Source organism: Lepisma saccharinum, chromosome 10 (assembly GCF_977018435.1).
Source record: "Lepisma saccharinum chromosome 10, izLepSacc3.1, whole genome shotgun sequence".
NCBI lineage: Eukaryota > Metazoa > Arthropoda > Insecta > Zygentoma > Lepismatidae > Lepisma > Lepisma saccharinum.
Window position 1 is genome coordinate 29042816 of NC_139238.1, and position 20967 is coordinate 29063782.

The following is a 20967-nucleotide window of genomic DNA, read 5'->3' on the forward strand; positions in this document are numbered from 1 at the left end:
ATTTTGATTTTTTTTCCAAATAGTCTGTAAAAAGCTTGTTACTGGGGTTCTGTATAATTTCAAAGAGTTTGATTGTTCAGTCTCTCAAAAATTTCCTTTGACTAAACCTGAAATTTTGATAAAAATTGGCTTCTCTGAGAATTATCAGTTAGAACAAGTAGTAAAGTGTATTGTGTAGTATTGATTACAAGTTTGGAAATTTTGCATTTAAGAATTCATTAAGCTGAAAAGTGTCAATTTTATATTACTTTCTAATATGTTCTGGAAATGTATATTATATATTGTGAATGACTTGTGTCCTACATTTTGACTAAAAGTCATACATTTTGGAACATAATGTCCTACTTTTCCCTTGTAGCGATCTGGTAACCCTAACTATCAGCGGCGTATACTCTGGATCACCTAGGTAATCGGAGATGACCCGGCTATATTTTTTTAAAAAGTTGTTTTTTTATTTCTTAACAATATTCTTCCGAACCAATCTTTGTCACATATTTCTTTGCTTCCAGCCCGCAAATGTTTTCAACCGTTTGCCGCGGAATGTCCGTGAGGCTTTTTCTCCAGCTGGTGGAATCTGGTGACGTCAGGGTGAGATTCCACCGGCTCCCTTTAAATCCCTTGACGGGAGGAGAAGGAAACACTGCTTCTCAGGCGCGGTTATTCCGTGGCAAGGGTAAGCTCCTTCTGGAGAGAGTCCATCGGTCGCACTCTCCACCCCAGAGCCTTTGCCATTCCCTCGGCTGGCAGTGGCACCCTCTTCTGCCATTCTTCCCCGATGGCCTTTGTATCGTAGGAGCTGTGTTGTTTACGACAGGGAAATTTTTCGGGAAAAAACAGAATTCTGGGTTCACAAATTGCGTACTGAAAAAGAAAGTAGAGAAAATACATCTGAAAATGCGCGAGAAACAGGGAAATCTGAACAACATTTGCGAACCAATTTTATGTTAATTCTCATTTTACATTTGCTTCTGTCTTACTGATCTCTGCTATTTCAACAGATATTGTAAAAGGAAAAAAAAAAACTTTAATATTGAAAATGAAGGTAATTAAATAAATTAAAATTTGAACTAGAAATTCAAGAAATTACACCGACCTCCGTTGCGGAGTGTTAGCACAGCTCCCTACGACGCCAGAGCTACAGGGTTCGAATACCGGCCTGGGAGTTCTTGGTAAATGTCCCTTCATCAATGTCATATCATCACTCATAGTGATTAGCCAAAAGTGGCAGAAAAGCGACGTCAAATAACAATTTAATCAATCGATTAATGAAATAATTAAACTATATGCTTACTTTTTTCATTTTTGTATTTTAAGATGCGTGATTACTTTCTTTGTAGCCTTCAAAACCAGTACTTCTTTCACAGAAATGAATAATTTTTAAAAGGGAAAGCTATCATAAATAAATTATATATATATACGTACAGATAAATTAGTTAATTTAAGTTGTTTTTCCCCCGCTTTAGATTAATAATGATCATAAAGATAAAAGATGTATGAATAAAATATATAAACAAAAAAAGCAATGATTCCAACTTATAGAACCTTGCGCATCGCAGGGAATTTAAAGCTGGGAAAGGGAATTTTTCAGCATCCATAGGGAATTTAATTCTGAGTCAAGAAGTAAGGAACCACAATAGAAGATTGGCGCAGGGAATTGAATGCGTGTTGTAGGTGGCTTTGTGCTGTTGTTCCTATTAGCGATTCGAAAATGTAATATTTGTTTAGCTGTTAGTGGTTTAGTGTTCGTGCTAGTGCTGTGTTTACTGAAGTTAAAGGCAATGGATATAATACAATATTTGCGTGTGAAAATATTTGGAACGGGATCTTTTCCGGAGAAATTGGAAATAGTTAATGTAGGTAGGCCAGTAACATCTCTTGTACACAGGTCTTGAACTTAAACTTCCATGTATACAAACAAAAATCGGGAATGCACGAGTAACTGGACACTGGGGTAACTTGAATTTTAGACTTCAATTAATATTGAGGGTTTTTATTTCACTACCGCATTCCTTTCATATTCTTTGTTACAGGTTTTTTCTTATAGATTTATTATATTTTCTTGTTTTATTATTTGAAATTCTAAACGTAGATTAACTGCAAGTGCAATCACAACAATTTTTCGACAGTGGTCGCAACAAAAAGGTAACATTTTTATCACATATATTCATAAATCCTGTATGGATGTTGAGGTAAATTTGAAGGGAGACTTCAGGAGTGGGTGGATGAATCAAGTGTCGGAGATTACCCACTAGTTAAAACCAGGATACGCCACTGCTAACTATATAGGATTACACCAATTTACAGTACACTACTACCCACCACCACAAATCTTTGCATGGCAAGTTTCTTTAATAAGAAACAGAACAATTATTTTCCTGTAGTTTATGGTTATTACAAGCATAAGAAAACAGTTTTTTCTTTGTGACGTTTCAGGAGAACACACGCTCCTTTCATCAGACATTTATTTTCATTTTGACTAAAGATACAGTTATAACAATGGTTAGTAATTTTTAAACAAAAAGAATCTGTTATATAATGGATGTTGTCAATGTTACATTGTTGTAATATAGCAACTTAACTGTGAAAAAAGCAGTCTATTTTATTTTTATTTTAGAATTTTTTAAATTATGAATCCCAAATATCATCAGGTAATTCAAATTCATCATTGTTTTCACAAAGTCTCTTGATGTTTTCTGTTACATTAAATTTTAAAGATGGTGGCTTACTCCATTTGTGAAAAAGAAAACTCCACACTGGATCTATGTTACCATTTTCATTATTTAATTTATTCCAGTGTTCTTCTGCAATGAACGAGGCTTCCCAGACATTCAACTCTGTGTTTCCCGTTAATCTTTTTAAAACCCTTCTCTTTTTAATCAAATGCTTCTCTTCGATGATATGAGTTGACAAACCTGTTCTTGGGTTTAGATTTATAATGTCCAAATCATGTTCGTGCCATCTTATTGCCATTTTCCTTGCTGTTTGTCCCACATAATCTTTTGAACATGAACAACTTATATTATATATTCCTGTGGTTTCCACATCTGGAAGCGAGTTTCTCATTTTGAATTCATTAAATGTACATTCCAAACTTCTTGGTGCTTTAAAAACAATTTTGAAATTAAAACTTTTAAAAATTTTTTTGCAATTTTATGTGAGAATCCCTTGTGGAATGGAATGCACACAAATTTCTTTTCAACAGATTTTTCATCTTTGTCTGTATTTCTCTTTTCCTTTAGTTTTCTTGCAACTTGTTTTTTGATTTGGTTTATTCTGTTAGTGTGAAAGCCATTTTCTTTTGCTATATTAAAGAGCCTTTTTTCTTCATTTTTGATATCCTCATTATTAGAACATAGTCTTTGTGCTCTCAGGAAAAAAATTAAAAATATGTTATCCATTGTTATACGCGAATGTTCTGATTTGGCATGGATGTATTTTTCCCCCGCTAATTTTTTTTCTATGGACTGATGTTTGAATTGTTGAGTCAGTTGTCTTAATTTGCAGATCAAGGAAAGAAATTACATTGTTATTCATGGGTTCGCAAGTGAATTTTATGCGACGATGTGATTCATTTAACGATTTAAATACGTCCATGATGGTGTTCTCATTTTTAGCAATAATTAGCACATCATCTACATATCTGATGTAGAGTTTGATATCCGCACCTATCGCATTAACAATCTCCAGCATTTTCCTTCATTACATAGAATCTCCAATTGTTAATGCTTATGTTATGTGTTATGTGGGACAAACAGCAAGGAAAATGGCAATAAGATGGCACGAACATGATTTGGACATTATAAATCTAAACCCAAGAACAGGTTTGTCAACTCATATCATCGAAGAGAAGCATTTGATTAAAAAGAGAAGGGTTTTAAAAAGATTAACGGGAAACACAGAGTTGAATGTCTGGGAAGCCTCGTTCATTGCAGAAGAACACTGGAATAAATTAAATAATGAAAATGGTAACATAGATCCAGTGTGGAGTTTTCTTTTTCACAAATGGAGTAAGCCACCATCTTTAAAATTTAATGTAACAGAAAACATCAAGAGACTTTGTGAAAACAATGATGAATTTGAATTACCTGATGATATTTGGGATTCATAATTTAAAAAATTCTAAAATAAAAATAAAATAGACTGCTTTTTTCACAGTTAAGTTGCTATATTACAACAATGTAACATTGACAACATCCATTATATAACAGATTCTTTTTGTTTAAAAATTACTAACCATTGTTATAACTGTATTTTTAGTCAAAATGAAAATAAATGTCTGATGAAAGGAGCGTGTGTTCTCCTGAAACGTCACAAAGAAAAAACTGTTTTCTTATGCTTGTAATAACCGTAAACTACAGGAAAATAATTCTATCATGCAAGCAATGCGTACATACAAGAAAAAAGAAACAGAACACATGACAGTTTAACCAGAATATGGCAACAGCATCTGCTTAAGAATAGCTTCTATGGATTCCATTATCTCCTTCCCACATGGCACATGACTATTTTCTCACTTGCAATTGGTGCAGGAACTGTTGAACCAACACTAGTAAGGAAGTACAACATGTTAGACCACAGCTTGTGTAGCAGTTTCCTTTGTAAGTATCTGGATGTAACATAATAAATAGCATCTTAAATCATATAAATTATATCTCAAAGAAAGAAAACAAAGTGCCATGATATTGCAGCCTTGAAACCTTTCCTCTAAGTGTCACCACATACATTGGCCAATAACTGTGCAGGCAGTGAGAGGAACACTGCACGACACATGCTAGCAGTGTTGCCAGAATTCCTGGTAGCCATGCCTTTGCTAGAAGCAGCTTCAGTACAGTGGGATGCACAAGTATTGATCTGTAAATCCATGACTCTTTACATTGATTTTTTTAAGGATTGGAATTTTACGTATGCTGGTGTAGAGGTTGTCAGCAACTTTTTTGGTGTTTTGCTTCAATTCTTGCATAAAACAAAGAGAATATACATGGTGGTGGACAGTTTGCTTGAGAATACTTATGCATCCCACTGTATAAGTGATGAAGATTGGCTGTCGCAGTCATGTGGTTCTCAACTGTGTGCCGTGCGTATCGGCCAACCAATTGTATATGGCGAGGCATACAGGGTTTGTCCAATAAGTATTGGGATTGATTTTGTCCAGCCAATGGGAAGGGGTGGAGGGCAGTCTCTATGGGTCGGATCAGTGTTGTGGGATGTCACATGATCTAGGAGACCCAGCTCAGTTGCCTCTGAGCCTTTGGAGTGTGTAGGTTGCGCCTGAAGTGACAGTGTGTTTAGTGCTCGCGTCAAGAGTCAAGATGCAGCGAGCCATCGAGCAGCGTTGTGCCATCAAATTTTGCGTTAAACTGAACAAATCTGCTACGGAGACTTTTGATATGATCCGTGAGGCTTGCAAGGATGAAGCCATGTCCAGAACGCATGTTTTTGAGTGGCATAAAACATTCAAAAATGGCCGGGAAAACGTCGAAGACGAACAACATGCTGGACGTCCGACATTGATCCGAATCGCTGAAAATATGGCCAAAGTGCGAGAAGTTCTGAACAGTAATCACCGGTTAAGTGTTCGTTTCATAGCACAGGAGTTAAATTTACTGAAATGCACTGTTCATTCAATTGTGAACGATGATGATTAGGGTCCGCCGTGTCCAAAGGGAGATTGCCAATTCCTGGCTGCTTCATCATGACAATGCACCCAGTCACACGTTGCTAATTGTGAGGAAGGCACTGGCCAAACATTGTGCACAATACCCTACAGTCCAGATATGGCTCCCCCCCCCACCCCGACTTCTTTTTTTTTTTCCTCGGATCAAAAGGAGCATGAAAGGACATCGTTTCGTTATGATTGAGGAGGTCGAAGCGGCTTCGACGGGGTGCCTGAACAGCCTTGCAGTTGCCGACTTCCAGGGGGCATATGAAGAGAGGAAAAAGTGCTGGCAGCGGTGTATTGATGCAGGAGGGTCACATTTTGAAGAATATTAACACACTGTACATATATCTTCAATAAATTTATTTTTATGACTTCAGTCCCGATACTTATTTGAACAAACCCTGTACAGTCAAACATTTATAAGAAAAATATGATGAATCCTGCTAATAGAATTATCTTTCGTTTTCGGCTTAAAGCAGTGAACATGCTTATATTTTAGCATTAATGACTGCAGAGTGGCAAATAGTGCAAAGCACACACATAAAATATTTTATACCTTTCTTTTTGATAAGCCAAAACAATACTGAATACTTCAAATTCACAGACAACAGAAGTTGTGTACAAAGAAAGCGCAACCAGTCTCAAACAATGTGCAGCTATTGTACTTTTTGAGGCCATGCTTACTGGTGAGAAGACCCTGGTAGACTTGAAATCAGGCCATGTGCAAACACGCAGCTTACCTCTCGATCAGGAATGTGTCTGGCCACTTTATTTTCTTCTGTTGATATGGTTTCATACCAGGACTGTGAGACAAAGGATGATAACATTAAAATAACCCTTGTTTCTTCTCCATAAAATAAAATTACTCACATCAACTTTGATGGTTGGCAAATGTTGAGAACTTCTGACCAGGAGAATTCATTTGAAATCCTTGATACACTTCACTGCATAATATTTCACATGTTAACTTTAATCTTAACAGTTTTGTACTCTACTTCAGGGTAAGAAGGAAGAAAAAATAATAATATAAATACAAAACATTGCATACACGAGGAAAATTTTTCACATTACTCCTGTACAGTCAATTTTTGTAGAAACATTTTGAGGAATGAGCACAATTGTTATCAGTGGCGAAGCATCCTATGAGGCCAGGATGCTGGGCCTACCCACATCATTACTCTTTTAAAGGTGTCTTTACTTATTTCTTCAAAACATATGTAATGCAATGCAAGAGTTTGGAATTTTCATTTATGATAATTACAAAAAAATTCTAACCCTGTCCAGTATACAAACTTTCCACGGAGTGAGGCACTTTTGCTGGGGCCTCTTCTCTTCACATCTGTCGTATGGTCGTATATGCAGGAAGTCTAATCTTACGAGTACTGTTCGTATGCTTATAACATGCTTGTGAGGCCGGCCTTGCGCTGTTACCCACTAGGACGAACAGAATATCAGCAACACTGCATTTTCACCAGGATTGGAAATTTGTGGTGTACCAGCATTTTATATAAACATTAGCCTGTGTTTGTGCAGAGAGATTTCTATTTCATACGAAACTTAAGTTTTCCTTCCTTTCATCGACAAGAGTAAGTGAAATTGAAAATTAAGGAGTACTGTAGTTCTGACTTCGTTTTCTTGTCAGAGTGCTGATGGTCTTGTCAATTCACCCAACACCGTAGCATAAACAGAAAGTCTAAAAAACTTATATTTGTAAAGTAAGTCTTCATACCAAATTATGTATATTAAAATGCTAGTTACGCCCTGTATTTACAAAGTAGTTTTACTTTCACTGGAAATAGAATAATTTATTTTTATCGTGAATGGGGGCTCCCTCGCTTGTTCCCTGCCTGTGAAAATTTGCCTCTGCTCACAAAGCTACAAGGCAGGGAGCTCGGAGTGCGAGGTTTGTAGCGGTAGAGCTTTGTGATTCATTTCGTGTGCAGCGATCAGATTTATGCAAGAAAGTGCTGGACTGAAATGCAAGAACAATTGAGTTCTTAATTGAGTGAAGATGTAATTATCGATAAGGTAAGACCCACTTTTGTTCTTTCATGTTTCCTTCTTGTAACAATCATTTCTAAAATGTTTTCAACTCTATTTTCCTTTGCAAGTAGCAGTGGCAAGTGACAGCAAAACATGAAAAATTTGAAAGTTGTTGAAACGTTATTTAATGCGTTAACACTGTTGTCGAATAGATATTGAAAGCAGACATGTTTTTATGCAGCCGACACAAGCGAAGAGGTAGGCCGTTTAGTTTACCCTGAAGAGATAAGACGAGATGGGCTTTGAGAGTACAATGCAAGGGAAGACTTTTTTGGGGTTTAGGACAAAGAGTGCTATGTGATTATTCCGATTCAAGTCTGGCGGAACAGACCAGTGTTGTCACATTGGATTGGCAGAAAAGAGCTAAATCGCACCTAAAAATTGGGATTCTATTCTCTCAAGCAACTACATTCATTATATATAACCTGTTTATATGTTACATAGTAACCTGTCGTGTTGCCATCATAGAAGGGTCCTAAACAAGGATCCTATGTATCCTATTATCACGCAAAGGTGTCTGTCTACTTCATGAGGGGCAGAACAAACTACAATGCGAAGTATTCGCACTGAATGAGAGAGGTCACTTTACCTTTGGCTTTTCTTTAAAGCTTCCACCCTAATTCAATGATTTTGTCTTTCTTTCATAGTATGGTTTGTGTTCAGTACAGAGCTGTATTTGCTAATGAATTTGGAAATTGAGTTTTGCTCTTTTTTTGTGACTAATGAAAGATCATAATGATATACTGTGTGAAAGTAAAGAGCATCTACCTTCTGTTTCGTAATATAATGCCAATAACTTTTAATGGGTGTGTGGCAGGGGAGAGAGCAATAAGATGTTGTGTAAGTTTTATCTAACATGTGAAATATTGAACAATGAAATGAAGTATTTGAGAACTTCGTGTGAATTCCCTGACAACATTTTGCTCATGAAAAAAAATCATCCATCATCATTTTCTTCCACTGCTTAAGAACTGCACAAAGTTAACTTCCTGAAATACAATGTTTACATAAAATGTTTCCACATAACAGTCATTATGATAAAACATCTCAGCAACTAAGACTGAAGGATAAAATGTATGTTATATATCAGTGGCGTGCAGTGTTAAATCAGGCAGAACAGGTATGCGTGTCTGTTAATGTAAAGCAGTAGACCAAGTAAAATTAGACCCTTACTGGAAATTAAACTAATCACAAATATAAAATGCATATATTACAAATTGTCAGAAGTGACATATATGAGACACATTTATATTATATGGCAATAATAATTTTAATGTAAATATGAGATAATATAAAGAAAACATTAAAAACAAATACTCTGGTGATGCAAAACAAGGAAACATTTAATACAAGTCATTGATTTGATCGATTGATTTGGAGTTTTAGTCCACTTTATGCACAGTAAGGCTAATTGGGACTGGACCTACAGTTTAAAGTGGGATCCAAACTACTATGTGCCTCCACCGGGTATCGAACCCAGTACACCTTGATTACAAGGCGAGGATGCAACCACTGCATCATCAGGGAGGCCTTAATAATAATAAAAGTCATAAATCATTTATGACTTAATAAAAGTCATAAATGAGTGATCAGAGAAGAAATTAATGTTTTGTCAAAACCGGTCTCATCTCTTTATTTGTAGATAAATTCGAAATTGCTCATCGAGTTGAGTATCAATTCTTGTAAATACAAATGTCCAAATGTGAATGCAGTAAAGGTATACAGATGGCTCCAATATTTTTCATGACATCTGCTAGATTGTGGAAGTAGTTGTCACAAAACTCCGAACCATTCCAAACTTCCTTCTTGCTAACGAACAACATACAGGGACAACAATATAATTTGCCACTGGACGAATACCCAGTTTTCAGAGATGTCTTGGGTACGATTTCATTTTAGTTCTTTGTTCAGTTAGGATAGGTGGTCGTTTACCTTGGACTGCTGTCTTTTCTGCAAAGTTCAGCTGGTTGATCACATAACACCCACTTTCTTGTCCTACCACTGAATGCATTGAAACTTCGGTCTTGGTGTTCGTGAAACATGCAGATGGGAGCTGTTCCATGGCAAGCTTATTTCGTAATACTAATTGGATGTTGTTAATCAATTACAACCCCAATACGTGGTAATTTATTAAATTATATAAGTATGATTAGTGACAGTACTTACACAATTTAATACAAATAATATACAATCATAACAAATACTTACCTTCTAGGCAGTAGCCTCAGAAAAGACCTTCCGTCCATATTGGGTGGAATCTCAATCCCAGCAATGTTAAGAAATGTTGGTGCAAGATCAAGGTTTAACACGATATCATCTATACTGGAAAAGAGGGAAAGAAATAATGTTTAGAAGATAATATTTCAAAATTTTGAAACATTTGATAATGCTAATTAGTGTCTGTGGCAAAAAAATCTTTGTTGTCACAATACAAATAGTTTTATTAATCATGGAATTTCTAACATGAAAGAAAGTTGTCAGTTAGGAACGGACGAGAGCAGAGTGAATACCATTACTGACATATTGATATCAGGCAATATCAGTGGGATTGGTATGAGAAAGTATGACATTCCAATATCACATGACACTTTTGAGGAGTCTAAATATTATACAAATTATGTGAAATTCATATTTTGCATTTATCATTCACTAATATTGTGTAGGAAAAAAGGGATTTTGAAATTAAGTGTACTTATATAATTTAATAAAAATAATATGTGTAATACAATTTCCATATTATGAATATCTCATATAAGGTTAAAATATTTTTTTTTTTATTTGCTACGCAATTTATCCCCTTCGAAGTCATTCCCTCATTCATTCCCAACATTTCTGGTTCGGTTTTGATGTCCCATAGCAAATTTTCTTCAATCTCTTCCATCATAATAGGCTTATGTAACCATGGAACTATTGTAAACATGTAACAAACTTGCAAAAGCAAATGACACAAAAAGTCATGTGAATCTTCAAAAACGAATTTCAAGCATGTGTAATATTTTGGAATTTCAAATATCATAGTAGTTTTTTTTTTTTAAAGAATAGGATATTTCAAAAATGGCTTTGCTGGCATCAGTAAAAGGTCTAGCCAAACTTTAAAAAGGACACAAAATACACAATTAGGAGCTTCGTCAGAGAATGGGGATTAGAGTACTGTCTGAGACCACTTTCACTCACTTGTAATCATACGAGTCTCCCACCCTCAAGCCTGCTACACTTGAGTGTATACCAGTAGCGAAGCGTAGTCTTACGAAGGAGGCAAGCAATGTTTCAGTACAACAAAACATGTAGTACAACGACATGCCGAGGGGAAAGATTCAAGGTTTATAGCCTCATTTACCCAGTTGCTGGATTTGTCAAAATATCGTAATAAAGTGACTGTACTAAAAATAAACCATATGATCCGCAAACGTCACATTTACTTTTTAAAAAAAATCCAGGTAACGTTATTCATATGATATTAAACGTTTTGCATATGCGAACTTTCCGCATATGACTAAAGGGAGACGGAATTTCTTACTTACTTATTAGTACCTTTATTTGTTCATTATTATTTAATATGGTCAAACGGTGACCAAACCGATTTAGATAAAAAAAATGGGAATCATTTGTTTATTTTACGCTGCATGATGTAATTTAGTATTTTTGGGCACCCTAAAAACTGCATTGGAGTAACTTAAACACTAAATAAAAAGTTAAACCAAACAATAAAAAATTCATTTTAAAGCAAAGAAACACATGCATAGACGATGTACTCACCACAATAAATTTCAAACTCTTGGTGTTGGTCGACCCCCTTCCACAATTTTCATTTTAACACTTATCTCTCTCGAGCTAAACGAAGCAATTTTCAATTGCTCAATAATACACCCCCACTTCACATCAACCGTTCCTAAATACGCGTTCATTCCGATAAATTCACAGCACAAAACACGAAGCAACAAACACTCACACTATCCCACGCGCTTTCCAAGGTCCGTCCAATCTTCCCTCCCTCCCCGAGAAAACTCTTCACGGGGGTGCAGAAATTCCACTGCCTCAACTCCCAATGTCAACTTTTTTTACGCGTTTTACATTTCGCGAAATCTAAAATAATTTGTAATATAATATGATATATATGGAATTTAGAACAGTGATAATAACTTCTTTTAGTTATTTTATGACTAACAATTATTATTATATTTGTGATCTTGTTTACGTGTTCATGAAGACAAATATTCGTTACTAGTTTTTGCTGGCAACGTACCCATAGATGAATCCTTCTGCTTTCGGTTGAACTCGGCTATTTTCGGGAATCACGCAAGCTCGGAAAGCACAGCTTTTTGTAGAAGCTTTGTGGACGGGTTCCACCAGAATTTCACGCTTCGCCATGCGACTCCTTCTGAGGCCTTATTTTCCCGCAGAACGGCTGCAAGCATTGAGGCTGGTGCTTGCTACAGAGCTGCTGGGGGAGTTTGCGGCCGCATTTTTTCGCGAAATCGAGTGCGATGGAAACTAAATACGGTTAGAACATTAAGTACATTAAATGATATTCGAATTATGCAAGCAGTGCTTGCATTGCTTGTACTATATCTTCGCCTCTGGTGTATACAATCATATATAATTTTAATGTGACAATAATCGTAGAAATACAGCATGTTTCAAAATGATTTGAACAATAAGAAATCGTTCCATGAGCGTTAAAACACGATCAACGATTAAAATTGTATTGAAATTCTTTCAACCACATTCTCAAGTTTTGTTTGACATGGTTGTAGTAGTTCGAAGTTCTTCCACCAGGTGGCAGAGTAATAAGTTGCAAGATGGCTGCCTGTGGTGCAGAGAAAGCATTTTGCATCCTACAATTTCACGTTAGTCAGTCTGTTGTGAGTGTTCAACGTGAGTTTCATACCAAATTTTGTCAAGAACCACTATCAAAGAACTCCATTCGCAATTGGTATCAACAATTCAAGACAACAGGGTGCATTTGCAAGGGAAAATTGTCTGGTAGGCCTTCCACGTCTGAGGCAGATGTTGAGAGAGTTCGAGCTTGTTTTCAACGCAGCCCTCACAAGTCTACAGTGAGAGCTAGTCGAGAACTTCAAATGTCTTGAACAACTGTGTGGCGCGTAGTGCTTAAGCATTTACACATGTATCCCTATCGAGTACAGTTGTTACAACATTTAACACCTAATGATCACAAGTCCCGCAATGAATTTTGTGAGTCATTCCAAGAGTTGTGCAGTGATGATGATTTTTCTAACAAAGTGTGATTCACTGATGAGGCTACATTCCATGTTATGGGACAAGTAAACAAACAAAATGTTCGTATCTGAGGGACTGAGAAGCCTCATAAAATAGTTGAAATTATGCATGATTCACCAAAAAAAATGTGTTTTGTGCCATTACATCTTCCAAAGTATAAGGTCCGTACTTCTTTCCCAAAGAAACTGTCACTGGAGAAACATTTCTACACATGCTTACTAAGTGGCTTATGCCACAGCTTGAACATGACAGTGCTCAACTGGATGGAGCCCCTTGCCACTTTCTTCGCAATGTTAGGAATTACCTAAATGAGTTACTGTCACACTGCTGGATTGGGCGAACTGCTCACAATGATCAATAGCTTTTACGTTGGCCACCAAGATCACCGAACTTCAACCCCCTGCGATTGTTTTCTTTGTGGGACATGTCAAAGACATTGTGTACACACCACCTCTACGCCAAGATGTCCGTGAACTGCAAGAGCGCATTACTGCTGCAGTGCAAACTGTTGATGAAAACATGCTGAAAGGGGTCTGGGAGGAATTGGACTACCGAACTGATGTATGCAGGGTAACAAAGGGGGCCTCACATTGATCATTTGTGAGTTACTGTTTTACAATTTTTACCACTGAAACTTGGACTCTTATAGTACTTATGTGTAAAATTTTAAGTAAATTGCACAATTAATAAATTATAAGGAGTTGAAATCTTTCAAATAATTTTGAAACATGCTGTATATACGTCAAATATCCGCCCTGGTAGTCTCAGCCCACAACCATGTATTTCATTTTCATATATAGCTGTGTATGGCTCACTCAGGCTTCGAGGGTATGTCCAGGGACGTCGTTAGGGGGGGGCACGGAGGGGCACTGGTCCCCCGAAACATTCACGTGGCCCCGGCAAACTGTTCTACACTTGCTGAAAAGTTTACCTTCATGACAAATATTGCAAAATAGTGTTTCAGTAAATTTGCTTTCAGTTTGAAACACTGCTCTTGAATGTGAGTGGCACGAACCCCAAACAATACATTTTTTCTTGTTTTCCTGGTTCTAGCTATAGTGGATGTCAGTGTAGGAATCTAGCACTTCGATGTTTCTCGGAATTTTGAAGGAGCGATATTTCCACCACTCGCAGTCGCAGGTCAACAACAGGCAGGGTTGAGCGTTGGTTGTTACCGTTGCGTCCAAATAATGTTTCGAGCTTGAGTAGTTTGTGACCAGATTGAAGAACGATCGCTTGCCAGCGGTAAACCACATATATGCAAACAGTTACAAGTGGTGCCGAATCAGAACGCAATACACGATAAAATAAGTATAGGGCTAATGGTGGCAGGATGCCTATGTAGATTATTATATCTCATTGCAAGTAGTATTACTCGCATCAAATAACTATTCTACTATTGAAACAGTCTAAAACACGCAACATGTTAAAAGTAATTATCTTCACAAACTGTACGATTTCTTGAGTCGCATATTTTTTTCGATTTCGTGAAGACAGATTTTGAGAATCCTCCTTAACAAACGATGCCTCCCCGATGGCGCAGTGATAGCGTCATTGCTTTGTAATCGAGGGGTCCTGCGTTCCATGCATGGGTGGAGGCACATAGTGGTCTGGATCTTACTTTAAACTGTATGTCCAGTCCTGATTAGTCTTACTGTGCATAAAGTGGACTTAAAACACCAACTCAACTCAACTCCTCAACAAGTAAATACATTTTCGTAATTTTCAAATAAATTATTAATATTATTATTATTATGGCTATTTTCAGTTCGTATGAATCTGCCTCACACAGTAAGTTTATTTTATTGAGTCAAGTACAATAACCAACCCTTGCAATAAGTCACTGGAAAGATATGTGTGGTTGCACATATATTTAAGCATCTATAAATAAATAATAACCCGTTTTTCGACAGCCCTGGAAGGGCCTTGGCCTATCTCTCGACTGCCAGTCTCCCTCCCACAATCCTACCTAGAGGTGTGGAGATCTTTAACCAGTAACGGAGTGACGTGGGGTCAGCACGTCGAACCCCCAACCGTTATAGGGGATATCCGTAAAGAATAATTATATTCTTTTGGTAAGGAGTCGTTGTCATTTAACAAACTTTATTGATTTATTCCACCAGCATTAATTAAAATATAGTGCCATACTGAACATACCAACTTAACAAAGGCACATTGATTGCTTAATGAGGCATTTTCCTTGTCTTGCAGAGCAGGTTTAGTTTTGGAGTATTGCAATGTTTTACACAGTCCGTTCGAAGAATTTTGAGAATATTGGTACTTTGTCAGAGGGACCACCCCCAAATAAATATCTGTGGATGTTTTACAGGTTTCATCGTATTTAAGAAGGTAATTTTTCCGGTGCTACTTTCCTCCGTACAACATGTCTTTTGCCACTCAAGCTGAAGAGCCGATTCATAGGTGCAACGACCTTGGCAGAAAGAAACTCTGATTGACACCATGTTGACAAAAGACTCAAGAAGTCCCGCAACCGACAGAATTCGGATCCTACGGTGACATACACTTTGGTTGAACACAAACAGATGCATTGGTAGGAAATGCAGTGATTTTATGGGCCGTCCCTTTCTGGGAAGTCGGGGACCTTTTGAAAACACACTTTCCCTTCATGCACACCAGGGGGCCTAAGCCAGGTCACCCCTTCCCACAAAATCTTCTCTTCATCTGGCTCTGGTTATCGGCCGCGCCGAAACGCACTGCAGGTAGCTAGGACTTTCTGGGTTAATTACTTTCTGGTTCAGCATGGACATAGGCTTTTCAAATTGCAAGAGACAAAATTCTACTGTTCGTCTTTTTTCTGGCGGGAGATGAATGACAAAGATGTCGCGGTTCCTTCAGGTTCCCACACTCAACACTTGTGCTCATAACCTGCAATGAAGGGAAAGGCCATAATAAGCCTTTGTAATGTACCGACTTTATATATCCTTCCTTGGTAACTTTCCACTCAGTTTCAAGAAACATCTGCTTCATTTTGCCCTACTGTGTTGATTGGTCGACAATTGATGACTGTCAGCTAGTTCGAAGAACAACTTGATCCGAGAAGTGGTTTCATAGTTAGCTTCTGTAAACGCGAGATTCCGGTAGGATCACGGAGTGCTTGAGATCTCATTTTCATGCATTGCGAGTGAAATTTCGATTGATTTGGTTCATTTTACGTCGCTTTTCTGCCACATTTGGCTAATTGCGAAGATGGGGATTAGTGATGATATGATGAAATGTATCAATGGACACTACAAACACCCATGGCCAGTCCGGGATTCGAACCCGGGATACCTGGTATAGTAGCACGATGTACTAACCACTCCGCCACGGAAGCCGGCGAAGCTGCCAGCTTGTCTTCCTCTCGAAAAAATTAAAGTAGGGTCGACTGATCAACCACATGTTTGATCTCACATGTGATGAAGAATAAGTCACGTTTCATTCATGGAAGGAAACAACGTAAGTAGTCAACTTTTTATAGTAGTGTGCATGCTCTAGAAATATTACGTTTCCAAATTTTGCATATTTTTACGACTTTTTCTGATTTTTCTTCATTTAGTGTCCACCAGGGTTGTCAAAGGTCCAGGAACCAATAAGTTCTAATGGGTTTTATTGGGTTCCGTTGCAGGTCCGGAAGCTTTTTTCTCGCACAATATAAATTCGGTCCAAGTAGTGTATTGTTCCATTAAAAAAAGGTTACTGGATCGTATTTAAATTGATCTGGAAAAAGATTCATGCACCGAATTTAAATTGATTCGTGAAAAAAGGTTCCTGGACAGTGTTTAAATTCAGCCGCAAACAAGATTCCCGGACTGTATTGAAATTCAACCGGAAAAATAGTTCCTGCACAGTATTTAAATTCATGCGCAAAAAAAAAATTCCTGAACCGAATTGAGGCCTAGAACCCATTTACACTTGCTGATTTTCTCTCCCGGATGGGAAATGAATTTATTTACAATTCCTGGAACTCTAACAACCCTGGCATTGTTAAAGATCAAGAAACGCATACATTCTAATTTGTTCTACAGGGTTCCGTAACAGGACCGGAACCTTTTCTCTCGCACAATTGAAATTCGTATGAAGTTGCCAATTGTTTCAGTTCAATACGGAACTTGGATCCTATTTAAACTGATCCAGAAAAAAATGTTCGTTTACCGTATTTAAAATCATCAGGAAATAAGGTTCCTGGACCGAATTTAAATTCATCTGGAAAAATATTCCTAGACCGAATTGAAAATTACACATGAAAAGGTTCCTTACGGTCCAGAACCCATTTACACTTGCTGATTTTCTCTCCTGGACTGGAATTGAATTTATTTAAAATTCCTATACCTTTAACAACCCTGGCCTCCACCCGCAAATGCAGACTTTGTGGCTGCTGCTTAGGCGGGAAAGTTGAGTACACATACAAATAGAATTAATCCGAAGTTATATAACGAATAATAGTTACATACATAATAATATCATGAAATATGGAGAGTCAAATTACTTATCAAGCATATTCTGTTATTTACCTATCCTAGTGGGAGCGAAAATCTTTTGCCCTTGGTGATGAACTCAGTTCCTGCAAATTCAAGATGGCATTTTCTAATTTTCATTTCTATTTGCGCCGTCAACTTCGTGGTGGAGTGGTTAGCAGGTTACGCTAGGAAGCAGTGTGTCGCGGGTTTGAATCTCGGCCTGGGCATGTGTCTTCTTTGTGATGGTCCTTTCATCAATTTAATCTTAACTCATTCTCATCTTCACGATTAGCCAAAAAGTGTCTGAGAAGTGAAGTAAAAATGAACCAAGTCAATCAATCATTTCTATTTCGTTATTTTACGCTGCTTTTCTACATATTGGGTTAAATGCGACGATGAGATTGAATGCTTACATATTGATTTCAAGTAGCTTCCCAATTGTCCTCACGATGTTGGGCCATCACAGAAATTTTGGAGTTCCTACCAGGGATCGAACCTTGAATCTGTCGTAACAAAGACAGAGCGCAATATTTTTAGCACGCGGGAATTTTGTCATTTCTATTGCCATCATATATTCAGTTTTGCATGTACAAAGAAGATTACTTTTAAGAAATTAGATGTGTGCATAAAATTTCTTATATATAGTCATCATTCTCCAATGTGTACAGTACGCCGCCACAAAGACTCGGGCATGTCCCATAGAGTAGTGGTTAACGGTGTCGCCTTGCACAAAAGGGCGCTGGATTCGATTCTGCTATAAACAAAAGCCACAGTGTTCTCTACTTCTCAATTTCCTTCGATCAAATTTACATATCTGAGGAGTAAGGACTAATGGCATTGATCTTGGTGTCTCAAATCTAACATAAGAGAAAATACATGGATTTTTAAAGACCGTCTAGATGCCATTAAGTTAATGAGTTCATTCTGCATTTAGATTCCCAAATAATGGCTGTGGATTTCGCGAGTCTATATTTGTAATTTTTTTATGTATATATAATATATATAAAGCACACACACACATACTGTACATATATGTAGGCCAATATGGTATATTAATAGTTTGTTAGTTTTTAATGGTTTGATAGGAAAAAATCTTTAGCTTTGGGCCCCCCCAAACTGATCAACCTAGCTACGTCCCTGGGTATGTCACTTGTTTTGCCTGGTCAAGCGTTATTTACTCATAACATTTTGTTGAGCACAGAGATCTCAATTCCATATACTATCTATGCCCCACGATAGGTTAAGTTTGCAGCAGGTTTTATGTATTAATCTCCGCGACAACAGTGCTCAGAATCTTCCCTGCCAGTCTTGCCTCAACCGCAGAGCTGTTCATATCGCAGACAATGAGAAAATCTGCAGTGTTGCCAACCGCTCAACAGATCAAAACCCGTACATGCATGTCAAGCGGAATGTCTTTTTGTTTCCTGAACCATACATTTTTTAAAGTACTTTCTGTGCAAAAACTTATGTAATAATTGTGTCATTGCTTAATATAAATCGCGAAATATCTTCGAAACACGAGGGCGTGTGGGTATGTGTAGAGCACGTAAAAAACGAAAAAAAAACATGTAAAAGCAAATGACAGGCCCCTCTTGAATATAATGGTGAGTTATTGTTTTTGGTTTAGAAATAAATACATTTGTGAAAAACTTGGTTGCTTCGTTCGAAATACACCTGTTACTATAAGACACACGCACTTCAAGTTTACACAAGAAAAGAATGATTTGTTATTGGTGATATTACACAATGTAGTGTCTATTGTCTGCTACTATTACTCTGTTTGGTTTCAATTCATGAATCACTTCGCTAAAACAGGCTTCAAATCTTGTTCTTGTTCCATTTCTTGGTTATAATCCACCCTTCCCTTTCTTTGCACATGGAACAGTAAACATGCATCTTCAACAAAGGCTTGAATATTGTCAATGTGTGAGACAATAAGCTTCCCCCTCCACCATTCCCGTATGTCAACCCAGTGCCACTCCTCAGCCCCTTCAATGAAAGACTGGCAGTGGTTTTGCAAGGTGGTATCCTCTCACGCCTTGTTCAATGTACACTGCATCGACAAATAATAAACATGTTTCTTCTCACGGCAATATCTTTTAATACCCCGGAGATTCTTGTGTTGGCAAACAAATAATCGTTTCCTTATTCTGCACGCAAACAAACCACTAAATCATTCAACACCCGAGATGCAGTTCGTGTGCACATTGTCAAATCACTCTCACTTGGCTGCGACATTTGAAAGTTCATTGCAGTGGAGTATAAACCTCGTGCACTTTCTTCCAAATCAGTCATGCAGAGATATCATTAAATACCATCATTCTGGAACAGCAAGAGCCCTCTTCTTGCATGGTGTTTTCATCTTACATGTTGAAAAAAAAACAAATGGAATGGAATGGAATGTTCGCTGACACCTGTCAGCACTGGTGTTATTTTCTTCACTTCAAGCTCTGTTTCATTTTGATATTGTTGCCGTAAGGAGGAATATACATTTAAAACAACTTGCTTGACTTTGAAGAGCTTTTCCCAAAGTAACACTCAGGCAAAGCCATGCACTGAACAGGAGACCACAATTCATCCATTCTTGCCGTTGTGCAGCACGATTAGCAACGAATCATGATAAATACAGGGTGAAAATAGTGGGGTGTGCAACACTGGTATCACTGACTCCAACACTATGCAATGTGTTCCAGTCCCTCTCGACTCGCTTTTGATTTAAAGTGTTCCTTTCACGTAACCGACAGCCCAGTTTGCGGATCTGCGGTTCCAAGTTCGTCTGCTCAGTGATTGCAACCAATCAAGTCCATACCTGTTAATGTATGTGTTATTTTGTCTATATATTACAAATGAAATAACCGTTTTGTGGCAAGTACACAGTTATGTCGGAATAGAACCTATCTCAGTGGAACTACATTCTGTGCGAACGTTTGGGTCTACATATGTGAAAACTTGCTGCAAAGTTAACTTGACGCACAGCTTAGTATCGTCTGTGTGAACAATTGGACTCTCAAGTTAAAAGCTCTTGCCGATGCGCTCTAATGGGGATAGTGAAGCAAAGTTGAGATGTTTTGGATAATTCATGTGAATGGGGCCAGAAAGAATGCGTGAGAGTATACACTGCAGAAGAAGAAGGAAATAGGTCAAAGGGAGATCAATGTGTCAGTGGAAAGGACAGTGTGAAAAGACAAGGACAGGATTTTGGGACATGGTGAAAAGAGAGAAATGGTGGAAGAAGAGATGAAGACTTGAGGTGACAATCCAATATTAATCATTATGCTAATATGCTATCAAGAAAACAAGTATGTACAATGAGATAAATGGAAATGAACTCACACTGTTCCAGCTTCGATGTTAGGGCCTCGAATTAGAAGGGGCACTCGGACATCAAATTCAAAAGGAAACGATTTTCCTTTCACGAGACCAAACTGCCCAAGATGGTAACCATTGTCCGAGGTGTACACTATGTATGTGTTATCCAGTTCTCCCAGGGTTTTCAATTCATGGTATATCTGAAAAGAAAAATTTTCCAAATGTAGAAATTCTGAGAGTGGCTTAGTGCAATTTGTT

General features: G+C 37.5%; 1 protein-coding gene across 5 annotated transcripts in view; it reads right to left on the minus strand.

The window, feature by feature from the left end:
- Window positions 1-20967, minus strand: part of Sulf1 (Extracellular sulfatase Sulf1) — a 140433-nt gene that overhangs the window by 42842 nt on the left and 76624 nt on the right. For 3 of the 5 annotated variants that reach the window (XM_083129679.1, XM_083129682.1, XM_083129678.1), the window contains exons 7-9: window positions 20734-20909; window positions 9911-10024; window positions 6400-6462 (exon numbers count right to left, since the gene is read on the minus strand). In XM_083129679.1, the coding sequence (XP_082985805.1) occupies window positions 6400-6462; window positions 9911-10024; window positions 20734-20909 (353 nt within the window). The remainder of the gene's footprint in view (window positions 1-6399; window positions 6463-9910; window positions 10025-20733; window positions 20910-20967) is intronic. The other 2 variants (XM_083129681.1, XM_083129680.1) reach the window with 1 other exon arrangement.